Genomic DNA, 15,171 nt, shown 5'->3' with positions numbered 1-15,171 from the left:
GGCAGTGTCACAGGTTTCCCAGAGAAGCTGTGAATGCCCCATCGCTGGAAGTGTTCAAGGCCAGGTTGGATGCGGCTTTGAGCAACGTGGTCTAGTGGAAGGTATCCCTGCCCTTGGCAGGGGAGTTGGAACAAGATGATCTTTAAATTCCCTTCCAACCCAAACCATTCCATGAGTCTGTGATTCTATGAACTGTTTCAAGAACAAGCAGAAAACTTCTTCAATCTTTCCCATCTTTCCACCAGTTTCTGACTTCTACTGCTTTCTTTTGTTGTCGTAGCAATTTTTCACCTCCCTAGAAGGATGCATTCCCATTTGCACAGCTCCCTCTTCTGAAACATTGCAGGATCTCTCACAGTACTGCAAATTGCTCAGGTTGTTACACGGTTACGACGTGTGAGGGTTATAAGTTCAAGGCATATGCTTTGCGTGGCTGGATCAGAATCTTCAGCAGTCCTTTGCCAGCCTAAATTATTTTATGATTCTTTAATATTGATTGCTTTAAATTAATATAAAAGAGTAAAAATTATTACACTGGTGTTTTATTAATTTTTTTGTTTTGCTATGTCTGTGTGAGCAAATCAGACTGTACAAGGAACATGTAAATCTGGAAGGTTTAGTTAGAATAAAAGAAAGTGTGTAACGCATAGTAATGCCATTAATTGCTATTAAGTGAGATATATACCTTTCAGACTGAGAAAATATTACATGCTAACTGCTCAAAGATCTATTCTTAGTTTGCTCCTTTTTTTTTTCCTTCTCAAATTTTAGGAGCTACAGTTGAAACAATGCTGGAAAATATCAGCATAAAGGCCGATATGTTTCCTCCCTCTGCAAGCAAAATACCAGATGTGCATTTCTTTTACAAGTAGGTAAAAAATACTGTTTATTGCTATGTCAAATTTCTTCATTTGTTTAAGGGAAACTAAAACTGTAAGGGAGGATCTGTAATTCAGCTTTAATCCTTGCCACTTGAATCAGTATCTGGCTGATATTGATTGGCATGTTGAAGAACATCTTATAAAGTCAGCAAACACTGTTTACTCAAATCTGAATTACGCTTTATCTGTAGGAAGTGATACCAGAGCTTTGATTCATCCAGATGCCACTTCCCGTGTCCTGTTTCTTTTCATATTTTCTCATATATCACTTTGCTATGTCCACTTCCCTTTACATATCTTCTTTCACTTTCATTTGCATTTACTTTGATGCTACAAAAAAGAACTAATCAAGATTAACAGCAATTGTTTGAACACGCACAGTTACTAGTATGCTTTTCCAATTCTTCACTCTTCTCCATAAAAAGAATAGAGAAGAGTGAAATACTTCTTACGAAGCCTCAGCTTGGGTAAGAAGTAGCTCAAAGGTCAGCTCAGTCCAGATGTCTATACACTGGTGTCTTCACGGCAATTGGTTTTCTAAGCTGGGACTCTGGAGCCCCTGGGGCTATTCAGCTTAAGGCACTTACCTGTATTTGTCCTGCTGGTTGGCTCTCTGGATTGTTCTGGCTTTAATGACAGATCTTAATTGACTGTAGGATTTTGGATATCAGCAGTTCATGCACATGTGAAATTACGAGTCTGATTCTGCAAACTGAACTCCACACCAATGACCCACTTTGAGCATATTATGAACTTGGCTTACAGTGTCTATTATACTGGACTAAGGTCCATGTTTTTAATCCCCTTTTCCTTGTGCTAGTTCGGGACAGTGTGGTTCTCAGATTAGCAGCTGAGGAGTGAGCCATCATAAACTCTCCAGCAGAGTAACACACCAACAACAGCACCTGCAATTTTCTTTTTCAGTTGTTCTATTCTGCTTTGTGGGAAAGTTTATTCCTTGACTCAGCAGATTTCAAACCAGCTAGAGAACCACAGCAGTTCCCTGAGTAGCATCTTAGAGCACTTTCAGATTTAAATGAAGTGGTGAAACCTACCCTGCTTCTGTTGCTCCTTTATTTTTTCAGCTGACAAAGTGAAAAGCGCTGTGGTAAAGGGTATTTTGTCGGTATTGCAGCTGCATGAATGGACAGAGATCCATGAAAGAGCAACATGTATTTATTGTGGGGGAAACGTGTTACTTTTCTCCTTTTGTTTGACATTAGGTCTTCAACAGTGACAACCTCCTGTGAAAATGGCCGTGCAACTGTTGTGACAATGAGATGCAACCTCAACAAACCAGGCCAAGGAGAGCTTTCTGTGCCCAGGTATTTGAGTGTTTGTATCTTAGTAGTGCCAAAAAGCCTTTGCTACTCAGGTAATCTTTACAAAACTCATTTGTAATTTTAACAGCAATGAGGAATGCTGTTGCCCTCATCAGCTATGCAGGAGGTCTCATGTGTTTTTCCTAGGTGTCCATCACCTCCCAGCAGACAAACTCATTTGTGTTTAGAGTGTGTGATGAGAGACATTAGAGCTCAGGCAGGTTGTTCTGAGCTTAAAGGCAAAAGAAAATTTAGTAATGTTTCCTTGTCTTAACTTTTCCTTTATTTCAGTTCCTTATTTTAATCTTTGGCCTCCTGATTAGAACTGCCTGGTCAGGGTTTGAGAGGTGGTTTTTCTTCCTTGATCTACAGTAGTGGCTATGGAAAAAATTATTTTTTTGGAAAAGAGCAACCTGTCCTAGGAATTATGAAATCTGCTATTGCAATGCTTATCCGAGCCCTGAACTCTGTCTAGTTAAAGTTCGAGATGTATTTATTTATGTGTCTCATCACTCCAGTTTGCATCCTAACCCCCTTGTACTAGCTGAGTTTAATTTGCCTGACCTTTTCCCTTCTCTCTGATTCAAGTGACTTCAAAATGTGTCTTTCTTCTAAAGTCCTGTTTATCCCTGCATAAACATAACTTAAAGGATAACTGAAAAGTTACAGAGAAAAAAAAACTGTAAAAGGATTAATTCTGTTACTCTTTAACAACACCCTGTCATTCTTCAGAAGTTCTCCTCAACTCTGATGACCTTCCTCTTGGCCCATCTTGACCTTCCTTGTCAAGGCACATCTTAGGGTGTCTGGATGTTACTATAAATCTGCTGATGGCCCCATCACTCATGCCCCTTCCCAAAAGCCAAGTCCTTTTCCCAAGTGTGAGAAGTGTGGGATCCTTTGATCCCTGTCCCTTTTGAGACAGATGAACCATGCTCAGCTGAATGAAGGCAAGGCAGCACCTGCTTCACAGGTGATGGATGAGTGATTGATGATTGAACACCTTGGAAGATACTTACCCCAGTTGCTGAGGGATCTGACACACTACAAGCTACGCTGGGCAATAAGCTGCTGTCTATCAGCTGCCATGTGAAAATCCTCCAGTTGTTCTCCTAATGTCACAGGTTAAACACAATGTGAGCTGTGATAACTCACCAGCAGTGAGAGAGGAACAACCTACCTTGCTTTTAAAAGTGTGAGCATGGGCAGAAATGACACACAGCTGACATATGTACCTTATCCCAGTTTGTGTTGACTTCTCCCTTCCTATCCTCCTTTGATTACCTCAGCAATCAGACAGCAGTTTTCACACAGTGAGGTACCTGATATATGTCAAATAATACAGCACCTAACTCCTTGATCCTCCAGACACAGTGTTTAGTATCACATGAAGCTACAGTATAAGATGAAAGCAGTTGAGGAGAAAGGTCTGTCAGTGCTCTTCCCATGTAGTTTGAAAAATGCTCCATAATCCAGAGAAGACAGTTGTCAGGTGCTCAAACCAGGATAAACCAGAATGGCCTGTTAGGGCTGGAGATTTTTCAGTGCTTCAGATCAGGATAACAGGTTTCCAAATGATATAGAACAACATAATTTTAAATGCATTTTTGGTATGAATATATTTCGTATTTACATAACTGAACTTCTTGCATGGACTTTTGGCCATTGCTGCTGTTAGACCTGATGTGATTGTCAGTAACAAAAGCTATGTGAATGTCCTATCATTGCTAGTACAACTTTTTTCTGCAGGCTGAATACAAAATAGGCCATTAGTTTTCCTTAGACTAAGAGAAGCTGTTATCTCTTCATTAACTGGTGAACATCCTTCTAGTAATTAACCATGACAGGACAAGTCCATTCCATATGGACTAAATCACCCAGGCATCATTAGAACGATGGCAGGAACCGGATAGCAGCATTTGTGTGGAACAGTCACTCAGTGCAGGAGAACAGTGACAGAGGCGTGTGCTGGGCTAGCCCGTGCTGGTGAAACACTGGTGTAGTTCTACTCCTCTTCCTTCCCCTCCCCTGTCCTCCCCTCCCCTGTCCTCCCCTGCCCTGTCCTCCCCTCCCCTCCCCTCCCCTCTCCTCCCCTCCTCTCCCCTGTGTAAGAATACTACTCCCTGCTAGGAAATGAACTGTTATTTTAGAGATTTGACAGCTCAACATCTGTTGTCACTTGAGAAAGCATTTTACAAACTGGGGAAAATTCTTCCCCAGATTTTTTTCATCTGCTGACTTGATGGATGTTTATCCATTTCTTGTACTTACCATTCCCAATCTTCAGCAGCAGAATGTGGAGTGACAATGCAAACCCCAGAGTGTTTAATAACTGATCACTAGGCTTTGTTCTCCTCCCAGCTCTTGCCCTGCGGGCACCTGCGATGGATGCACTTTCTACTTTGTTTGGGAAAGTGCAGAAGCTTGTCCTCTCTGCACAGAGCAAGACTACCACGAGATTGAGGGAGCCTGCAAAAAAGGATTTCAGGTACAGGACCCATATCTCCAGATGGGTTCATTTGGGTATAACTCAGACTCTTGTTGAAATTTGGTGGGCAGACTGATATGTAAGTGCAGGCAGAGTCCAGGCTCTGAGCTGTCTGGTTGCAACCACATTGGGGTGCTGTGTTGAGACTCAGGAATGTTTGTGCCAATGGCAGTGTGGTTCCTGGAGTAGACCTGGCTTTTCCTGACCAGTTGTGGTGTGAGTAAGGATGTGAACTCTCTATGCATTCATAGATGCAGGTAAGTTATTTGTGAAGAATGGAGTTCCCAAATGCATCCAATTCTCAGTAGCCATAAACACCAAGGGCAAGCTAGGAAAGGATTGGGAATTTCAGTTTATAAATTCATCCTACCTTGCTTGCAATATTTTTGCTGCTGCCTCCTCTAGTCAAAGGTTAGGAAGTCCCTCCACAGGTTCAAACTATCCTGTTGGTCAGCAGCTCCAATGCAGGCACAACTCATTCCCAATAGCTGTCCAACTCATACTGTGTCACATGAAGAACTATACAGAAGAGGAAATCCTTTTGCCATGCCTGAACCTGCAGGCACAAATAAGGAGATGACTGATTAGACAATAAAACTTCAGCGAGAGTCTGGCTTTCACTGAAAAGTTATCTAACCTTTCTACTTCAGAACAGCTTGTTTTCTGCAACTCTAAGTAGTTCTCTCTTTTCCTACAAGCACCTCACTTTTTGATTTTTTTTGTTTTCTGTTTGAAAGGAAACCTTGTATGTATGGAATGAACCAAAGCATTGCATTAAAGGGGTTTCCTTGCCAGAAAAAAAGACCAGCACTTGTGAAACAGTAGACTTTTGGCTTAAAGTTGGAGCTGGTGTTGGTGCTTTCACAGCTGTTCTACTCATAGCCTTGACCTGCTATTTTTGGAAGAAGAACCAGAAGTAAGTACTGCAAATTGTGTTCCATATAAAAGTAAGCTGAAAGCTTGATGGAGTGAACAGAAAGACTTTCCTGGATCTGACCTTATGACAGTGTTGATGACAAGTACCGTGTTGATTCAGGGTTTATACATCATGGATCCTTGTTTATACATCAAGTTGATGTTTCTTCTGCCAACAGTGTCTGTGAAACATTCTGGTGAGGAAAGTGTAGAAAAGCCACAGTAATTTTTTATGACATAATTTCCCAATAGGAACTAACTATATTTTTAACTTCTGAGAGTTTGAATTTGACCTTAGATTCTGAAGCAACGTGGATTTTTCAAGGTCTAGATACCAAAAAGATATCTTTAGTCTAATTAGCCCCTTTCAGGTGGGTTAAAATAAGGTTATTGACTGTATATTTCTTAGTTCTACTTTGGTTGTTGCCCCAACCAGCACACAGGTCGCACCTCTTCATGCAGGAAGCCCTCTTGACCTACTTGTGGTCTTTTGGGAAAACATGTTTCTTTTATAAGGATGGAGGACTAATCTGGGGAGCAAGAGCTTGCTGTATTGTTAATACTATTTTGGTTATTATATATTTTTAGTAATTGAAAAGGATCTAATTTCCAGTAAATACCTCAGAAATGACTATGTGGGAGGACTGGTAGATAACCTAAATTACAAAAACTTTGAGTATGGGACATTTGTAAAAAAATCTATGCCTGTCTGGCTTTATATCTTCAGGTTGGAGTATAAATATTCCAAATTAGTGATGACAACGAACTCAAAAGAGTGCGAACTGCCAGCTGCTGACAGCTGTGCTATAATGGAAGGGGAAGATAATGAAGAAGAAATAGTATATTCAAATAAGCAGTCACTGCTGGGCAAACTCAAGTCCTTGGCAACAAAGGTGAGTAGTATTTGCTAATATTAATACTAAAAAATATTATTACATATTTTTTTTACTGGATGTAATGAGTCTGTGATGTTAATTTGCACAGCAGTGCAGCCTCCCCCACACATTTCATCCAATCCATAACGATCTGCTGAGATCCACAGTCTGGATAAAGTTAAGAAATGCTGCAGGGTATTGAGTAAATGCTTCTTCCTCCATAGAGAGATTTTAGTAGCATTTTTTATTGTATGGGTGATACCTGAAAAGAGCAGTTAATGGTGGAGAGAACCTCTCCGCCCAGAGTCCTACCAGACGCCTCCATTGCTGAGGCAAACACAGCTATCAGAGATAGTAAAAATTAACATTGGGAACAGAGCCACCAGCCAGCTCTTGCAACTCACCTGAGTTTCCTTCATAGCTGACTCGAGAACCATCATTTTGGGTGGGATTCAGCTGAAGAGGAGGCATCAGATTCAGCCTGTTGCCCAATACAGCAACTTCCTCCAGTCCAGTGGGAAGCAACACCAAAAAGCACTTTTTTTCTGTTGCACATGTGATGTGGATTGTTGCATGTCTGAATTGATAGCACAAAAGTTTTTGGTGTCCTTTGAACATTTCTGAGAAGAGCAACAGAAGACCATTATGGTAGATACCATAAGCACTTTGGTGTTTGTTCCAAATGCCTTGAATTCTGTGCTATAGGAAAGGTAGTGTTGTCTTTAAGGGAGTCCCGCTGAGGCATCTGATATAATCAGGATGAAGGTGAATGAAATTTTCCCTTTCAAAGAGTTTTGTTGAAGTGAGTTTCTTAGGAAAGTTTCTTAAAAGGAAGAACTTTCATAGGAAGGTTCTCCTAAAAGATCATCACAAAAGTGAATTTTAAAACATCACACTCTTTTTTATTTTCCAAATAATATTTCAGAATGTTGAATTTTAGATCTTTTCTTGTATTCCTTGTTTTTCTTTCTGTGATTGAGTGCAACGTAATGAAAACTTGTGTTCTACCTTTCTTTTCCCTTATTCTCTTCTCTTCATTCTTTTACTTTTTTCATTATACTTGTGTCCACTTCCCACTCTACCTTCTTCCCAGATATCCCTCCTAGGAGAAGTTACCATTGCACAAATAATATGCAGAACTTCCCCTTGACCCTAGCCTGGCTATTTGTCTTGCAAAATCAATATTGTTCCTTGTAGAAAGGGGCAGAAATTCAATATTAAATCTTAATTCAATATTGAGAATATTGAAAATGTAAATAAAATCAAATCACATCGAATTTTCTGGTGATGTTGCAAAAATAAAAGTTGATTCCATTTTGAATCCTACAGGCACTAACTTTGAAATACTGATGTTGGTTTTTTGTCCGTGAAGTGTCTTAGCTGGCTGTGGCTTAGCATAGTGAGCAGTGCTGCTGGTGAGGGTCATGTTTTGTGGTACTCCTGATAAGTGCACAAGCTTTGCTGACTCTATTTGCAACACCAGTGACTGGCTCACACCTGGTTTAGATTAGATATTGTTAGATATTATAATATGAAGAAATTCTTCACTATGAGGGTGATGAGACACTGGCACAGGTTGCCAAGAGAAGCTCTGGCAGGCCCAGAGAAGATGTGGCCCCATCCCTGGAAGTGTTCAAGGCCAGGCTGGATGCAGATTTGAGCAATCTGTTCTAGTGGAAGGTGTCCTAGCCCATGGCAGGAAGGTTGGAACGAGATGATCTTTAAGGTCCCTTCCAACCCAAACCATTCTGTGATTCTATGAGAAGTGGGTTTTTTTCCTTTTTAAAGTAAGCTTTATTATTTCAGTACTCAGACAACTTGAAAGCCTATTTGGAGTTGCTTAATGTTCCTATATCCATTGTAGGAATCTTCCTGAGTATTCTCTCCTTTTTAAACAAGCCTGTCAGATATTTTAAGCTTGTTCCTTTTTTACTGCTAGCTAATCATCACCGGCAAACTCAGCTTCCAGTACCTCATTAGGTTACTGAACTCTGTATCCTGTATGCCTGCAGATAACATGAATTTAGTATATATTTATTGAAAATAAATGTTATAGGCATCAGTTTTCATTTATGCAAAAGATGAGGAAATTCATCTCCTGCTACATATGCACGTCAAATATGGAAAAAATACATGGAGGAAAACAGGAGAAAAAAGGAGAATTGTAAAATGAGAGATAAAGAAAAATCTGCAGTATCCTAATTCTGTGTTCATGCTTCAGCATTTCTGCCAGCATGTCATGAAGGTATTAGTTGTTTTGAGTACCCAAGGAATTCAGGACTAGGCCTGTAATATAGAAAGGGATGACTTATTTTTAATAAGAATATAGAAGCTAAAGAAATACAAACCTGTTTCAGACTGGAGGCTGTTCTAGTTCCATCTGTTGCCTCCAGCATAACAATACCAGGTTCTTCAGAACACATTCTCTGCAGTAGTCTAGCGCAGGACAATTTCTCCCCTTCTTTCTCACCTCTGCGCTGGGCTGTCCTGATCTGACTGAGATGGCTTTAAAAATCAGATTATTAAGTTAGCTGAGCATAGTTTCCAAACTATTTGTGCACGTGAACATGTGTAAAAGGCAGGCACACGGAGCAAGAACCAGCATTTTCTAGTGAGTACTTTTATTAGGGCTCCTTCATTCATTGCTTCTGCCTGGACCCTTGGGTTGGTCACACACACAGTAACCACATGTATGTCCAGATTTCTCACCCTGATGTCTGCTGACCAGATGGCCTAGGCTGTCACCCAGCAAATGGAAACTCAACCCTGATTTTTAAGATGGCAGAGGACTTGTAGACTCTTTTTGTCCTGTGGGTCTCCCAGAGGAGGAGTTACAGTTAGAATCCAAGGGCAAGGCAGTGGTGTTCACAGTCACAGATTTTGTTCCAAATATTTTATTCATTGTGCGAAACACATTAATAAGTGATAATAACCATAGAGATGATTATCTTGCAATTCCCCAACTCTTACTACCTGCCCTATACTATGAGTATGAAACGTAAACTTTCCCTGTACCCTCTAAAATAAGTACTATGAACAATATCTATAGCATAATTTTATTAGGTTTGCAAGTTTTTTACAGAATTAGCAATGTTATTAAATCTTAAAGGATCAAACTATGCACTTAATTACTGTGGTAAAAATAAAATGAAGTTTTTGGCAAAGGATATTGAGAGAAGTGACTATGGTAACTGCTGGTGAGAATTTGAGGAATCCAAGTTGATGAGAACCTGTCTTTTCTATTGCAGGAAAAGGAAGACAATTTTGAATCTGTTCAGCTGAAATCTTCAAGATCCCAAAATATATGAAGAATTAATGCTGCCTTCAGAGAAACAAACCTAATTTCTATTTTTACAGGACCATATTTTAAACATATTCTGGCACACATTGTAATGGTGATCTTGGTGAGAAATGCTTAGCCATTTAGGAAGAAAGAAGACAGGAAGCAAACCAGAAAATTGGATTGCCTTACCATGTGATTGAGTACCTTGCCAAAAAAAGAAAGCAGATGCTTGGATTCCATACTGGGAATGAAATTCAACTCAGGAAGAGATACACATACTGCAAATAACATGAATTTTTTGCATTCACCTGGGCATTGCTCAGGCATGCCATATGATTTATAGATACCTTTCATTTCCTCTCACTCCTTCTACGCATATTCCCAAGATATGATTTTCAGAGAGGCCTGCAACCTCCAGCTAGTTGCTTACTAGCATAATTATGAGTCTCTCTCAAAATCAAAATTGGGAATGGTACTCAGAATGAGCCTCAGGTGAATTTTGAACTTTGGAAAATACGTTTGGTCTGTTGCTTTGAAGGTCTAGATGATCTATGTTGACCTTTATTACAAGAGGAATGGTGTTGCTCCTGCAAGTTGAACCCATTCTGATGCCTAAGTTATGGCCATCAGGGTTGGGGTAAAACCCAGTGCTATTAAATTTAAATGTATTAACTGCTGTCGTATGAACTGTAGGTCTGGGCCCATGGATTTACAGGCAGTAGCAGGTTCAAACTCCGTAAAGAGAAGTGAAGTGGTACCTACGGTGCAAATTGCACTTATCCCTCTCTGTGAAAGCTTGGCCTTTTGGCAGATTCAGTGTCCTCCCTTGGGCTGCACATATGGGTTGTGAACCAACAAATCCTGAACTCTGGAGGTACAGCAAGAGTCTCTACTTTTGGAAATCAGAGATCAGCTTTGTCAGTTGGGAGGCTTAGTAGAGATACTCAGCCACCTTCACTCCTGGACCCACGCAAGGAGGAGGATGGATGCCCAGCAGAGCTGAGCACGGGTCATGTACTTGCCCAGCCCAGCGAGTAAATTCTTTCTGCTGTCAGTGCAAGTACCAGCTTTGGAAGAAGGGCACAAAAGGGTGCCTTGAAAACTGGAGGCTAGGTGGACTTTTTCATAAAATCAGCCACATTGTAAGCATGTGACCTTCATGATATCCACAGTAACAATTTCCTGAAATTCCCATTGAGGTCAAACTCAAAGGAATCTGAAACTTAGGCAAAAAAATATTTGAGTAAAATTATGCAAGACTTGTATAGAGCCAGGAGAAAATGAAGAACGATTCTTACATTGACCTCTGGTCAGACTCATATTTCCATTACAGCAAATTTATGTGAATTGTGGAATGCATCAAAACTAGAAAAGACACATGGGCAGAAATGGTCTTTTTACTATAAGGAATATAGATTTTTGATTTTATATGACTGAGCTAGATCTATCAATAAAAAATGGCCCACTTTTAAGTAAAATTTAAATCAAACTGAATTTTCTGCACTCTAAATATTTTATTATACTATAGATGTGGACAAAAATTTTATGAAGTTTAGATTTTTTTTCATTAGGAAAAATTCAGCTCAGTTATTTTATAGTTCCAGTCAAAGAACACACGCTTTACTCTTTTGATGGGAGATACTTCAGCCATCCTAAATGAAGTGGTGCACATTTTCTGTTGGTCTTGAAAAGGCACTTCACTTTCCCAAAAAAGATTTTTATGGGGTATTGTTGAATGTATATTAAATACACATTCCTTTTTGTATATTTTGTACCATTGCACACTTATTATTGTACATTGTATTTGTTGTCATGATGTCATTTATGTATGGTTGTCAAAGATGATATGCTCACAGAGTAAATGGTTATGACTTTGGGATTTCAATTCTTGGATCTTTTATGATGAGGGTTTTTATGTTGTTGATTTTTATTCAAGTGTGTTGTAGCATCAAAGATATATATCTGATGGACATTCATAAAATAAAGTGAAAATATATTTGAAATTTTGGGCTTGAGATGTTTGGTGGCACTGCAGCCTTTCCTGAACATTGCAGATCTGCAGTGATGGGTAAAGCTTTTCACTGCCATCAAATTGCATCTGTCTATATCTCCTTTAATTTTTTCCCTTCTCTGTCCATATGTTTTCTAAGCCAAAATGACAATTCATTCTCCAGAACACCACTTCTTTTTTCATCACTGCACCTATATCCCTGTAATGCAAAAAATGCCTTAATTTTTATGAACTATATTTAATTTGACTTAATACCACACAGTGTTAGTTTGGTTTCCTTTTCTTTCCATTTTATTTTCCAAATAAAATACAGTGGATTTTTTTGTCAGATGTGACAGACTTTGCTGTATGACTCTTCTCAGCTCTGCTTCCAAATGGTTTGTCATGATATTGAATATTCTCCCAGGCAATCTAATATTGTATCTGGTGCAGTGCTAACATAGTGGGATGCAAACCAATACTGTAGACTTTATTTACCTTTAAATAAGAAAATTGCATTTCCCAATCATTAAGCAGGTGTAAACTGGCATATTTTATCTGACTTCTGCTATTCTTTTCTTTCTGTTAAAGTTGTAGTACAGAGGAGAAGTTTCCATTTTCCTATAAAAGATGAATTTTAGAAGCCTTTAACACTTCATTAAGAAATCAGTTGTCTGTGACCTCTTCTATTACTCTGCCAAAATATACTTACAGCAACGTCCCCCTTTTCTCCCACATGGAATCACATCAGAAATTGTTATTTGATGCCATAAAACAATATGAATCAGTCTGTTAAGTGTTCACTTGATTAAACGGAATGCATTTTATTGCTGCATTTGCATGCTTTTCTTTGAAATCTGGAGTCAAACAACTGAATCTCTTTGAGGATTAAGCCCATTTTAGTGCTTTCTCTGTGTAAGTTATTGGCAAATTAGCAGAATGTTATTGTCTCAGATTTGGCAGTGCTTGCACGGGGGGAAATGAGCAAATAATGGATTCTAGCCTGGCTCTGATTATGTTGGTTGACATTTGTAATATATAATACGATTGATTAAGGTTTGGGGGAAATTAAGTGTCTTAGAGCCACAGTGGGAAGTAACTGAATAGCTTCAATGATCTGTCATCTTTGTTCAAAGAAAGGATTTGTCTCTTTGGTCTTGAAAAATGGGTTCAGGGATTCTTTGTTAGTTAAGGGGAAGGTTTACAGTTTTTGTCCTGTCAGAGCCAGTAATATGCATAAAATCAAGATACTTAATTATAATCAGATAGCAGCAGGTGTTGCCATTTAGGAGCCAGTGGTTGTTGACTTTTGTCCAGCAGTGGCCAACATAAATGCTTCAGTGTAAGAGTAGAAGCAGCTACAGTTGGTGCTGACACACAATGGGGATGACATTTTCTCCTTAGCAAGGAATGCTGCTGGTTGTTGGTCCATATCATGAAACATGACTTAATATAGCAATTCTAGATAATGTAACAGGGAATGATCACAGAATCACAGGATGTTTTGAGTTGGAAGGGACCTTTAAGGTGTTCTAGTTCCAATCCTCCTGCCATGGGCTAGGACACCTTCTATGAGACCAGATTGCTTAAAGTCCCATCCAGCCTGGCCTTGAACACTTCCAGGGATGAGGCATCCACAGCTTCTCCAGGAAACCCACCCCAGTCCCTCACTACTTTCACACTGAAGTATTCTTCCTAAAATCTAATCTAAATACGTCCTATTTTACTTTAAAACAATTCCCCCTTGTGCTATTACTGCCTGCCCATGTAAAATGTTGCCTTTTTATGAACCCCCTTTAGGTACTGGAAGGCTGCAGTGAGGTGTCTCCAGAGCTTTCTCTTCCCAATGACAGCCTCAAGAGAACTCTTGTGAAGTTCTGCTTATCTTTGGTGGTGTTCTGCCTTAGTCTTTCCCCTTGTGTACTTCTTTCACTGAATACCCTTGTTTTTATTTCTTGTGGAAGACTAGTGAACTGTGCTGCTTTGGAAAGCATGTAAGGAGGCAGGAACAGAAATAAAAGGAGGTCAGGCTTAACGTGGTGCCACAATGTACAGTGACATCCCTGGCTAGATGTGCCCACACTGAATACATGCAGCAGGAAGGAGGGAAACACAAGATCAGTTGATCATAAACTGTCACTGTCTTTTGGTGATTCCTCTGGATCTATAGAGTGGGATCTCATCAGGAAGAATTCTCTAAGGTCCCATGTACTGTGAGGCTGGTCCTGTAACTGCATCTAAAAGCCAAAGCAAAGCTGTGTGATGTATATTTGCTACCCCATCCCCTTCCTATTGCAAAACCAGCCCAGCCTGGGCCTGGCCTTTTTTCTTCTTGCAGTCACAATGCTCAGTTTTGTCTATGTTTATGTTGCTGAGAAGCTTTGAGGTGGCTCTGGATAAGCAGCTTCTGCCTTTTGTCTTGGAGACTGCAAGCATTAATGAACAAGCAATAGCATCATGGACATCAGACTGCATTTAGTGATGAGTTAAGGGTTTCTTTTGGGTCTCCCTTACTCTAATTTTGGATTGCAGTGTAAACCTCTTTAACCAGAGCCAAAATTTCTGGGTGGAGTCAGTATATTTTGGACATTTTTTTGCTGATTTTTGGGATTTGTTCTGTTCAGGTGGAACATGATTTTTTTAAAATAGGTTTTGATTTTTAAATTTGAAAAAACAATTCATTTTGAAATTGTTTTGGCTATGACTGAAACTAGTTGTGTTCAACTAATTCAGGAAAAACAATGACTTGAAGACAAAATAAAATGTTTTGATTTTCTAGAGTAAATTTTGGTTTTGTTTTCAAACTTCATTAAAGACTTAGAAAACAAAGACCTCTCCTAAAAAAACCCCACAAAACCCCACACTAAAACAACACACCCAAAACCAAGGACAGAGACAAAACCCTACAAACCTTGTTTACTTCAGACTGACCTGCAATGATTTTTTTGAGTTTTATTTTTATATTCTGCCAATATATACAAAGTGCTCAGTTTTTCACAAACCTTTCTGTGCCTGTGATTTGTATCAGAGAGCTGAGGTACTTGGAGTTATGGCTTCTGAATAAAAAACTAGTTTTCTTCAGCCTCCAGTAAGGCACTGTAAGGCAAGGTTAAGGCTTGCTCTCATCCACAGCATTGCCTCTGCTTTCAGCATTTCACCCCTGAGTGTGCAGGGCTCAGAGCAGTGTGATGACTCTCAAGGCTCACAGCTGAGGTACTTTGGGCTTCCCTCTACCCTCTGCCCTGTGAGGAATTGCTCAAATTTTTTCATGTGATGGGAGCAATGAAGAGCTCAGAAGAGGCTCATACTCTAAACCCAAGTTTTACACAAATGGGAACAAAAATTATAAACTGTTTTAAATAGAGAAACTAAAGTAACTATATGAGAAAATGGCAAAGAAAAAAAATTTTAAATTTC

The 15,171-nt window shown here is 39.5% G+C and overlaps 1 protein-coding gene across 1 annotated transcript in view; it reads left to right on the top strand.

The window, feature by feature from the left end:
- KIAA1324L (KIAA1324 like) overlaps positions 1 to 11,779 on the top strand; it is a 102,347-nt gene extending 90,568 nt beyond the window's left edge. The window contains exons 17-22 of the mRNA XM_017807855.1: positions 772 to 868; positions 2,105 to 2,206; positions 4,565 to 4,691; positions 5,429 to 5,607; positions 6,334 to 6,499; positions 9,730 to 11,779. Coding sequence (XP_017663344.1) covers positions 772 to 868; positions 2,105 to 2,206; positions 4,565 to 4,691; positions 5,429 to 5,607; positions 6,334 to 6,499; positions 9,730 to 9,789 — 731 coding nt within the window. The 3' untranslated portion in view covers positions 9,790 to 11,779. The remainder of the gene's footprint in view (positions 1 to 771; positions 869 to 2,104; positions 2,207 to 4,564; positions 4,692 to 5,428; positions 5,608 to 6,333; positions 6,500 to 9,729) is intronic.
- Positions 11,780 to 15,171: the final 3,392 nt, after the last annotated feature.

This window comes from Lepidothrix coronata, unplaced genomic scaffold (assembly GCF_001604755.1).
Source record: "Lepidothrix coronata isolate B3197 unplaced genomic scaffold, Lepidothrix_coronata-1.0 Scaffold20, whole genome shotgun sequence".
Taxonomy (NCBI): domain Eukaryota; kingdom Metazoa; phylum Chordata; class Aves; order Passeriformes; family Pipridae; genus Lepidothrix; species Lepidothrix coronata.
The sequence above is the reverse complement of the archived record's forward strand: the minus strand, read 5'-3'. Positions and strand labels throughout refer to the sequence as shown.